Source organism: Spermophilus citellus (assembly GCF_964194105.1).
Source record: "Spermophilus citellus genome assembly, chromosome: 4".
In the NCBI taxonomy this organism is placed as follows: domain Eukaryota; kingdom Metazoa; phylum Chordata; class Mammalia; order Rodentia; family Sciuridae; genus Spermophilus; species Spermophilus citellus.
The window spans coordinates 45,285,458-45,297,169 of record NC_138185.1 but is presented as its reverse complement, the minus strand read 5'-3'; the positions used below and the strand labels follow the sequence as shown (position 1 = coordinate 45,297,169).

The 11,712-nt window shown below is 40.2% G+C and overlaps 1 protein-coding gene across 1 annotated transcript in view; it reads right to left on the bottom strand.

The window, feature by feature from the left end:
• CFAP61 (cilia and flagella associated protein 61) overlaps positions 1-11,712 on the bottom strand; it is a gene marked incomplete at its 3' end in the record, with an annotated part of 257,071 nt that overhangs the window by 89,245 nt on the left and 156,114 nt on the right. Inside the window, exons 19-20 of the mRNA XM_081290916.1 lie at positions 10,872-10,970; positions 5,509-5,677 (exon numbers count right to left, since the gene is read on the bottom strand). Coding sequence (XP_081147042.1) covers positions 5,509-5,677; positions 10,872-10,970 — 268 coding nt within the window. The remainder of the gene's footprint in view (positions 1-5,508; positions 5,678-10,871; positions 10,971-11,712) is intronic.

The following is an 11,712-nucleotide window of genomic DNA, read 5'->3' as shown; positions in this document are numbered from 1 at the left end:
GTTGGAAGGAATAGGTCACTGGGGGTGTACCCTTGAGGGACTACATCTTGATCGGGGCCCCTTCTTTCTCTCCCTCTGCTTCCTGGCTGCTATGGGCTGAGCAGTTTTCCTCTACCACCTTCTTCTACCATGTTGTTCAGACCCACAGCAATGGAATTAGTCCACCATGGACAGAATGAGACCTCCGAAACTGTGAGCCCAAATTAAACTTTTCTTCCCTTAAATTGTTCTACAGGTATTTTGTTCACTGTGACGAAAAGCTAACACATCAGGATCAAGACGATAAAACCAAGGCTCCACTTCTTCAAGCAGGAGTGGCAAGGCTCTAGAAGACAACGTCGAACTGAATTTGACTTGGTCTATCTGCCACAGAAGCAATTTTAATAGGTACTAAGATTCAAGTGTACAGAGGGGCTAGGCAGAAAAATACAAAAAGGGAAGTGGATTTTTATTTACTCATGAAAAAAATTACAGGATTTTTTCCCAGGAAAATTGTCTCTCTTACTCTCTCCATCTTTCTTCTCTCTATTTATACAGAATCATCCCTGCATAACTTCTGTTCTCTCGCTTTTGACACTGACATGAGTGGAAACAGAAACTTTCCTCTACTGTAAAAAAAGCAATAGTGAGACCCCAATAAAGGATGGTGGCTGACACATGTCCCCCATGTCAGGGATACAAACTAGAGAGCCTGTGTCCTGGCCAGAGTTCAGCTATAACTCAGCTCCATCCAGTTGTTGCCAGGGAAGAGCATGGATCCAGTAGGGCCAGATCTGATTGTTCAAGAAATGTCAAATACTGAGGTTTTTACATGGACTCTTGACTTTTTATTACTTTAGTTCAAATTAAAATCAAACAGTATCCTGAAAGCCCAATGAATCAGCACAATGGCCTGAATTTGCCCGATGGGCCACTATTTTGCCCCTTCAATTTGGCTGCCAGGTGCAAATTATACAGAGGAGTAAAAGAGAAGGCACAGGATGCAAAACTTAACCGCAACTTGAGGTCTTTGTTGGAGGATCTATACCAGCTGTCTTGCATATTCATGTGGCGAGGTCTCAGGATTGTTAGGCAGGAATACTACTGCACCTATGATGGGCAGAAAGTTCACCTGCAGTGGAGAGGCCCCAGGCAAATTGCTAAATTACAGGTGGTCCCCTAATCTGAAGTGTGAGAATGAAGATGACACTCACTCCAAGGTGATTTTTCTTGGAATCATCTTAGAGTCACCATGAAGGTTACATCAGCTAACATATGATCATTTCATAGAAAACACTCGACTGCCATCCGGGACTCTCATTGCTCTGATGAAGGCTCTCAGCACAGCATGCTCCTGTCTCCTGGGGCTGGCCACTCCCTTGTGGAAGAGACTTCCAGACCATTAGAAGGCTGTTTCTTTGCGTGAATAAGCATCATATTCCCATTGCTTTCCTGGACCTGTCCTAAATCAGCTTCCTGGGGTTATGATGTACAAGACTAGTTCTGACTAGCTGGTCATCCTAGCCACCCCAATTTTCATCTGTGTGACTCAACGTCTGGGGTGAATTTGAGTTTCTGGATATGCCTTAGCTTGTCCTTTTCTTAAATGAGTAAGCCAGGTGTACACCCTTGTTTTTGTGGCCTGTCCTTTGACACAATCATGTTCAGCCCATAATAGGTTTGTGACCTCTATATTGTCACCATGAATTTTGACCTTTGTCAGTGTTAATTGCTTTTGTGTCTCCAATTTTACTTTGTTGTGTATTAATATCGCTGCTCTAAGAGCTGAGTGGATTTGCCTGACATAGTCTTTTATGGTTCTTTTTTTTTTTTTTCGGGGGCTAGGTACTGGGGATTGAGCTCAGGGGCACTCGACCACTGAGTCACATCCTCAGCCCTATTTTGTATTTTATTTAGAGATAGGGTCTCACTGAGTTGCTTAGTGCCTCACAATTGCTGAGGCTGGCTTTGAACTTGCAAACATCCTGTCTCAGCCTCCGGAGAGCCTCTGGGATTACAGGCGTGTGTCACCGAATTCCTCTAAATAATAATGGATCAACCCTGAAATATTACCTTTGGACTGCCTACTTAAGATGACTCATATTACTCCCTTTACACTTTTTTTCCATATTTTCAGGAAGTTCTTGGTCTCTATTAGACTAACTTAGGTTGAGAGTCATAATTTCCTATTTCATAGTTATTTTCAGATTTACAAAAATTATTTAAATTACATTTGTGGTGCTTGCTACCTATCCTTATACTATTATAAAGTTCTAAACTTTCTTTTTTAATCTCAGTTTTTTGGAGTATTTTGTATTTTATTTAGAGACAGGGTCTAATTGAGTTGCTTAGTGCCTCACTATTGCTGAGGCTGGCTTTGAACTCATGATCCTCCTGCCTCAGCCTCCCAAGCTGCTGGGATTACAGGCATGTGCCACCATGCCTGGCTCACAATTTCTTAATCCATTCATCTATTGATGGGCACGTGGGTTGATTCCATAATTTAGCTATCATGAATTGTGCTGCTATAAACATTGAGGTGGCCATATTGCTATAGTATATCGATATTACTTGTTTTTGGAAAACACCAAGGAGAGGAATAGCTAGGTCATATGGTGGTTTCATCCCTACTTGTTTTAGGAATCTCCATACTGCTTGCCAGAGTGGTTGTAATAGTCTGTGGTCTCACAGTGTACACGTACACATTTCCCCCCACATCTTCGTCAGCATTCATATTGTCTGTATTCTTAATCATTGTCACTGTGACTGGAGTAAGGGGAAATCCTAGTATAGTTTTGATGTGCATTTCCCTGATTGCTAGAGATTTGAAGCATTTTTTTTTCATATATTTGTTGGTCATTTGTGTTTCTTCTCTTGAGAAGTTTCTGTTCAGTTATTTTGCCCATTTATTGATTGGGTTATTCGTTGTTGTTTGGTTGGTTTTTGGTGTTAAGTTTGAGTTAAATTTGTGTTCTTCTTCCTTATGAGATTACCCAAGTCCAGGCACAGAGCAGGTATTATCCATCTCTCAGTAACCATTTGCGAGTCATGTGATCTCATTTGGAAGTGATCTCAAAGAGTGGTTTTCAAAGGTGGCATGTATTCATTCGAAAACCAGTGAAAACTGATGAAGTGGGTGGGTAAGGAAGTTAGAGGGTACTGAAAATGAGATAGCTAAATGCCCAATCATCTTTCAAAACAGAGAGGCCTTGAATAATGGCAACTTTGCAGTTGGCAGATCAAGGACAAAACTTCTATAAACATGGTACCTGGAAATATGGTAGTAAACACTTTATTCTAAAGCACTTCTAAAGCACTTTATTCTAGCAGAAATGCTTCAGACTGTATAGCTCAAAAAAGAGGACTTGGAAGTAAGAGAACAGCCCTCCTTACTCTCAGCCATGCCATACAATTAAAGATTTTATCTTGAGCACAGATTTTCTGATAAAAAGATTATGTGATATGCATTTGCATATCAAAAATATTGCAGAATATTTTACAGTGAAGCATGCAATTTCAAAGGTCTAATTAGAGGTGAAAGATCATAATTATATTTTATAACAGATTGTCTTCTTGCTTTGGGTTTAGGTTTTATTTTCATCATTTTGTTTGACAAAATTGGGACAAAAACCATGTGAGAATCAAAGAGAAGGAGATAGAAAAAGAAATAAAACTAGAAGGTCCCCAGTGAATTCAGCTGCCCTTTCTGTATTGCTCTATGTACCTTTGATTTTTATGTCCTTCTGGAAAAATTAAATTGGAACTCCCTTTATCACTTCTTCATTTCATTTTTCCCACTGTAAAAAGGGCAAGAGCTTAATGTGCTGCAAACTAAAGCTGTAGGGGCAGCTGGACACACATGGGCAGATGCCCGAGTCACTGGACAGCTGGCCCAGTCCTCTGCTCAGTTTCCAAAGTACGCAGTCGCCAGCAGCAGCTGGAACCCGTGGGGCAGGTGAGGGGGGACAGGCGAAAGGGGTGCCTGGTGTTTTCTTTTGGTTTATTATTTTTTTAAGTATGAGGAATTCTTAAATATCAAAATGAGGTATCTCTCCAGTTCATTTTTATCCTTCAACCAAAAAAAAAAAAAAAAGCATTCTTTTTTATCCTTTGAGAAAGAGACTTCTTAAAAAGAAAGAAAAAAGAAAAGTAAATTATTTAGAGATTCACCCAAGCTCCTCAAAGTGCAGTCCATTCACTAGCAGCAACAGCCTCACCAGGGAGCTTGTTAGAAACTACTATCTCAGGTTCTGCCACCCCACCACAGGGCTCAGCATCTTGGTTTTAACAGGATGCTCTGAGGCTTTGTGTGTGCACCATGCAGTTTGACAAGTGCTGTTCTAAGATAAAGATGAAGGAATTCAACCTTGAGAAAATTCCAGCTGGTGATTCTCTGCCTTAGTTTATGATCATCTGGGAAGCTTAAAAAAATACTGAAGGAGATGGGCACAGTGACACACACATGTATTCACAGTGATTTGGGAGGCTGAAGCAGGAGGATCACAAGTTCAAGACCAACCTTGGCAATTTAGCAAAATGGGATCTCAAACAAAACTCAAAAAGTCCTAGGGATGTATCTCCATGGTAAAGCACCCCTGGGTATTACAACAACAACAAAAACAGGCCCACCAAAATAACTAAAACAATTTCCAGAGGCAGCACCTAGGGATAGGTGTTTTCAAAGCACCCCAGGGGATCTCAATGTGCAGACAAAGGAGGGAACATTGCTAAAGTGACTGCTCACTACATGCAGTAACAGCGCAAGTACTGAGACCCTGCCTGCTTCTTCTCCTGGCTTGGGAAAAGTAAAGAAAGCATACACACATTGAATCCACCACCATGCATGAAATGGTTTAACTGAGACCCCATCCTTGAGTTATAAAACAATGTATTTTCATGGGAGAGAGACTGTATTGTGGGCCACAGAAAATGCTAATGTGTACCAGGAAGTGGGAATATTAAAATCTGCTGCCTGAGACATGAACAGCTTCGGATGAATCCAGCAATGCCGTATTCAAATGTGGCTTGAGAGATTAATCAAACGGGAAGCATGGTCACTGGGAAAGCAGTCAATCTGATTTCCTAGTTTTATAACTGAGAGACAAAATAAAATAAGGGTTGACAGAAGGTGCGCATGTTTGAAATACTTTTGCGTGAGTGCATTGCCACAGCCAAATGTTAGCCTCTTGAGGCATAAATTAATTTACCACAAATGCGTGCCTGGTTGTGTCTGGATTCTGCTATGGTGAGCCGTTAAGTGTTAGACTTTGGGACAACAGCTTAAGAATGACATTTCTCCAACTTGCTGTGATTTTTATCCTAGAGCAGAATGTTTTTCTTGGAATGGGTTTCTGGGAGGGTTTGCGGACACAATTCTGGTCATGTGCACAGGCCTTGAAGAGCGCTTTTATGAATATAGAGTGGCAGCTGTCCGGGCAAGAAAGGATGCTCTTTACCCAGAGAGCATGTGCCCCAGTAAACACATTAACCGTGGAGATCTCCAAACACATCCCATGTGCACAGCCTCACCTGGTACTGCTGCCCGGTACAGAGGATGAGGTGGTCGTACAGCACGATTTGGTCCTTGGAAACTATTACGTGCTTGGCTGCTCGGTCTATGCCAGTCATTCTACCAACCACAACATTAACCCAGGAGCACAGTGACATCAATGCATAATCTTTATCATTAAAACAGTGGCTGCAAAGAGAGAAGCTCCATAAGTGACATTTGAGCAGCTGACAGCGGGCATTAATTAGACATCTGGTGAGCTGGTTCGAGTCCCCTAGTGAGCCAAGTCTGTGCTCTTGCTGTGAGTTTACCAGGATGGATGCTAGGAAATTTTTCGTTTTGAAACACTTAGGCACAAATTGACATCTTCCCATTAAAACTAAATTGTTCCACCTGGCTTAGGCCAGTCCACAAGGAAAGAGGTGTGTGTGTGTGTGTGTGTGTGTGTGTGTGTGTGTGTGAGAGAGAGAGAGAGAGAGAGAGAGAGAGAGAGAGATCACTTGTACACTTTCTTCTGCAAAGGGAATGAGGAAGAAGAAAGGAACATCATTGAGTGTTATTTTTGCTATTTTCCTATTTTGCTAATATTTTTCAGTCAGTGACTTGTTCTTAGAATTAATGTTTGGTTTCATGTCAAAAAACAAAGCGCATTTTATTTAAAGAAATTTTCAATGAGGGAATGAATTACATTCACAGCAAGAACAATCACTGGAGACTTTTGGGATTCACTCTTCAGGGCAGTGGTGGTTTATATTGGGCGCACTTGTCAGTACACCAGGTCCAGGGTGACTGTTAATGCTGGGGCAGCGTACTGGTGGCACTGTGGACTTTCATTTTCTGGGCACTCTCCTCTAATGTGACAAGAGTGGGTTTCTTACAGCTTTGGGTTTATTTAAAGACTTTTATGAGGGGTGTTTCTGGAACTTTCTGAAAGGTTTCACCTTGTGTAAATGACCTTTGTAATAATCCTGTTCTGAAGATGGACAGTCTCAGGTGACAGGATAGTGTTTCATTTAAAATTAGGCTAGATGATCTTTTCCAGAAAGAACTATGCCAGGTCTGAGTCCCTGCTCTTCAGCCAACGAGCCTGGACTTTGGGAACCCTGTGTCCCCAGTTTCTTCACCTCTCAACATGGGGCACTTAGCCCACCCTCCATGCACAGTAAGGAATGAACATGAGCATGTAGGAGATGATATTTTGTCAAGTGGGATGCATATGTGAAGGGTACTATTTGAAATAATATTAATGGCACATAATCCTGTTTACTCTATTTGGAAGAAAACAGGGTTCTGAAGTGCTAATGGGAGAACATTTTTTCTTTTTGATCCATACATGAGTCTGGTTTCACCACACAAAGAGAATTCTAGTAATGGATGCACATTAGACCCTGTTACACAGCCCTAGAAAGAGATGGGAGCTCTGGGCTTTGTATCTGTCTGTGAAACAACACTTAAAAACAAGAAAATTTCTCCTTAATAAAAAAAAATCATAATAATAATAATAAAAAGAAAATCAGGGGCTGGCCTGTCACAGGAAAATAATGGATAGGGAGTTGAAATTCTTTTAAAAAGCCATTTTGATAGCTTTACAGAAATACAGGAAACTTCACTGGTTTTGTACATTCATGAGAGACCCACAAAGGATTGTTCTAGTTATACAATCTCTACTGTAAGCTGTCCAAGATGAGGAAAAATTAAACATAGTTAGTGTCCAGGGATTAGTCTTATGAGGATTTACTCAAAGATAAAAGCTCTCAGGGGAAATTTGTGAAAGGCTAAGACAATACTATTTTTAATGATGGTAGGAGAGCAGTGTTGATAATGTCAGAATGCATATTTCAGACTTAAAATTCGAAGCTCTGTCCAGTGGGAACTGGTACTCGAACACTGATTTTCAGGAACCTTTACTCAGATGCAAAAAGAAGCATTGAAGGTTGTGGGCTGCTTGCTTTTGCAGTCTGTTACTACTTGAATGACATTTCTTATGTTAAAATCTCACAGTGTAAGGGATTGCTGTCTATTGTGGATATTACTATCCATCTGGACCTTCTTTAATTTCCCCACAAGGGAAACTATAAGCAAAAAAATTTTCCAAAATTATTTCCTATGCAAAGTAAATAAGCCTTAGGATTCTAACACAGGAGGGTTATGATTGGTGATGAGAGACATACTCCTGCCAGCGTTCTCTGGAAAAGAAAGAACCAAAAAAGGCGCATCAGTGAAACTTCATGTTGTCTCAAGTGAGCTTGACCCTGACTTGAAAGTAATATGAAAGGGGGTTGAGAATGTAGCTCAGTGGTAGAGCACTTGCCTAGCATGTACAAGGCCCTGGGTTCAGTCTCCAGCACCACAGGGGCAGAAATGTGAAAGGTTGTCTTTATAGAAAACTCTGGAGCCAGATAATGAGAAGGGGGAGCAGGAAGCAGAAATGCAGGAAGGGGAAATTTCTGGAAGAAGGCATAAATGAGGAGTGGCCTGCTTGTTCAATGTTGCAGTGCCCCCAGACCTGGTGGGCAGGAGACTTAGCCAAAGCTCCAGGTGCACAATTAGAAGCCAACTCCAGGGGAGCCAATAGAAGTCAGTGGAGACCTGCACCTCATGGAATCAGAACATTCAGCAATGGAAAAAACCTTAGAGGTTTTCAGAGAGTATTAATTGTGACATTCTTAGAAGAAGGACTGTTACAATTAACTTTCAATTATGCGCGGTTGATTGTCCAATTAGTGGCTTCTCCTCCTTCCTGTTTCTCCTGCTTTCCTGCTGCTTCCCTTCAGCTGTGCTCTGGGCATGTCATTTGCACCTCCATCAGTGGTGGACAGAGTGGGGCAGGGGGCTTGGGGTGGACAAAAATGCTATGCAAAAAAATAATAACCATTATAATGGAGCAAAACACTGGCTAAGAACAAGTTCAAAAGTAGTATTCGGAATGAGGAATTTAAATGATTAAATTTATGGATGTTGTTTGTCCTTGTTGTTTTTAAACTCCATAATCAGAAGATAATTTCCTTTATTCTGGTATGAGGACCATTTGAAGGGAACATCCTGTTAACTGGCTTCCAAGAGTTAGGATATTATGTAGTGGCTCATATGGAGGGATGGAGCTCTTTGGTGCCTGTCTTATTATGATTGAGGGAATGCCTGCAGTTCTTTGGAGGCAACATTGGTGTATTCCACATCATGTATTGAGCACCTGCTATATGTGAGGCACTGTCCCAGATACAGGGGATATATTAGTGAACAAAAAGGCAAAAATTCCTGCCCTTGTGGAATTTACATTATAGTTGAACGATTTGGAATATAAAGAAAAAAAACATAGTTTTAAAATGCAAATTATATAACATTCAGAAGGATTTCAGTAGCACTAAAAATAAAACAAAATAAAATAGTGCAGAGTAAGGGGAACTAGAGTAAGTTGAAGTGTTGGTTGCAAACGAATGGGGTTGTCAGGGTAGACCTCATGGAAGAGGTAAAATTTCAGAGAAAAAAAGCAAAGACCCCAAGGTGGACTAGCTTCTTGTGTTTGAGGGACATTAAAGTTGTTGATAGGGCTAGTGTGGAGAGAAAAGAGTAAAAAGTAAAAGATGATGTCAGAGAAGTAGATAGGAACAACAGACTTTAGTTTCAGAACATTCTAGAACTTTCTGAGATAAAGAAAATGTTCTGTAGCTAAGCTAGTATGGTAGCCACTGCCATATGTGGCTATTTTGAGCTCTTGAAACGTGGTTAATGTGATTGAGGAGCTGAATTTTTTCATCTCATTTAATTTTAACTAATTTAAATTTAAATAGCCCCATGTGGCTAATAGCTGCTCTCTTGGACAGTGCAGTTCTGGGCCGTAAGGACTTGACATGATCTGAGTCACATTTTTGAAGTGTTGCTGTGGTGACTGTGTTGAGAATGCAAAGAGGCAAGGACAGAAGCTAGGACATCTGGGGTATGGGTCTTAGACCCATCCTGCAGGGATCAGACAGGGATCTTCAAAATGAGCAACTTCTACCTAGGTACTCAGGTGTGCCTATGCAGACTGCACCAAACCTTCCCTTGCACTCTGTGGGTAGCAGTGATGGAGAGGGTCTTTCAAAGAGACTTTGAACTCGAGCTCTGTGTAAAAGCCTGAGTTAGGAAGTGTAGTGCTGAAGCTAGTTCATAATGGTGCCTAAGACCCAATTGCTCAGTTTTCAGGGATTTTGTTAAATATTTGTTAAATGTAGACATTATTGAAACTTAAATTATGTAATCATACAATTAATTATATTTTGTTAAAAATAAAACAAATAAGCCAGGTGAAAAAAAAAAGAAAATATCAGGAAAAAAAACCTCTTCTTAAGACATCAATAACACTAGCATTTTCTGGGAGTCATGTAGTTTAGAAAGAGGGAAGGTGTGATGGAGGAAAAGAGGATGTCCATTGTATCGATTCTCTATTCTTGGCCAGAATTTTTTAACAAAAATCCCAGGCAGCACATCTTAATCATATACTTTTCACAATTAAAAGAACCTAAGCTCAAAGAAGTGAAATCCTTCACTCAGACCCTTAGTAGTAAGGGCAGGATCTGAATCCACATCCTCCTGGCTCAAATCCTGTGTCCTTTACTGCTCTGTAATGGCAATCATCCAAGAAAGAAAAAAAAATATCAAAGTTTAGAGTCCGGTAAAGGTATTAGTTCAAAATGAGCCTTATTCTTCTGGCCAAGAATCTATGGTTTTTCTTCACTGTTTGAAGGCAAAGCAAGTTTTGAGGAAAGAGGAAAGAGGGTCCTTTCATCATAGATTCTGAAATGAACTGGTCCCCTGAGAGGAACAATTTCCTTAACTCTTCACTAAAAAAAATTGGGAGATTGTTTCTAGAGGCAGGAATCCTAATATTTTTGTACTAATGTTTTGCTATAGAAAATTAAAATTAGTGGAAGCTGTGTGATAATGGAACAGTATTTTCTAGAACAGATGTTGTCAAATAATGATCCTATTGGGATGAAAACAATAGAGCTTGCCTAGACCAGCATTGAAGGTGCCCAGTCAGCACCTAATTACAAATGGTGGAGTAGGCATGAGACCCAAGCCCTACTGAGGTGCCCTGTCAGATGCAAGCATAGTCATCAAGCTCCGTTGACCCTGTAGGGGTGGCTGGGTCCATGGACTCCACCCCTATTGTTGGAATAGGGCAACTGGCTTCTCACAGATACAAAATGGTGGCCCAAAACTGCCACTCTGGACCATTCTCTCGGTAATAGGTTTGAATTTGTATTTCTTAAGTAATGCTGAACACTAGGAGAAAAGTCTTTCACTTTTCCCTTTCCAATCTGAAATCTATTAGATACCATAGAAAAGACTAAGCACGGATTACAGTTAGGCCTTAGAATGAAAAATCAAATAGGATTCATACTTGGTTGCCAGAAACTTTCTTTGTTCATTGCCCAGAAGTTTTTTCCCTGGGAGTCCATGAGTTGAAATCAGGGTGAGATTATTAAACTTCAGGTGAGAACTAAGGAGGAAAAAAAAAAAAAGGAAAAGAACAAAGAGAGGTTAAGCAATATTCAGTGGATGTTTATTATAATTCAATTTAACTTTATTTCATGTGTCATTCAACTGTTGGATTTTCCTTTGAGGATAGCAACTCTTTTTTTTTTTTTTTTTACACAAACCTTAAAATAGAACGATTTCAATGAAAAAAGGAAGATGGCATTGGAGCTAATTGCACAAATTCCAAGAGCTACAAATGGTATAATGGCAGACACTGTTTAATTTTTTTTTTTTAAGTTTGCTTCCCAAAGTGAAACAGAATAAAATCCACAAATTGAGAGGAGGGAGATCAATTTGTATAAATTGATGCAAAGCTTGATTTCAAACTACCACTAAGAAACTGCTTAAAATCCTGCTGAGTACTTAAAATCATTCATGTTGCATGTATTATTTCCTCCATTTAATCCTCACAGCAATACTATGAGGTCAATAATATTTTATTCCTATTTTATCAAGTGCAACTGAGGCACAATGACTTGACAAAGCCATACTGGGCACTGTCTGGCTCGATGTCCTTTCACTTAACTTTTGTCCATACAGTGGCCCCTTCAGAATACAAAAGAGATTAGTTCCAGGAGTCCCCAGCAGATAGCAAAATCTGCAGATGCTCAAGTCCCTTATATAAAATGGTGTAATGTTTGCCTACAAAATAACCTGAATTTCTTCCTGTGTACTTTAAATCATCTCTGGATTACTTATAATAC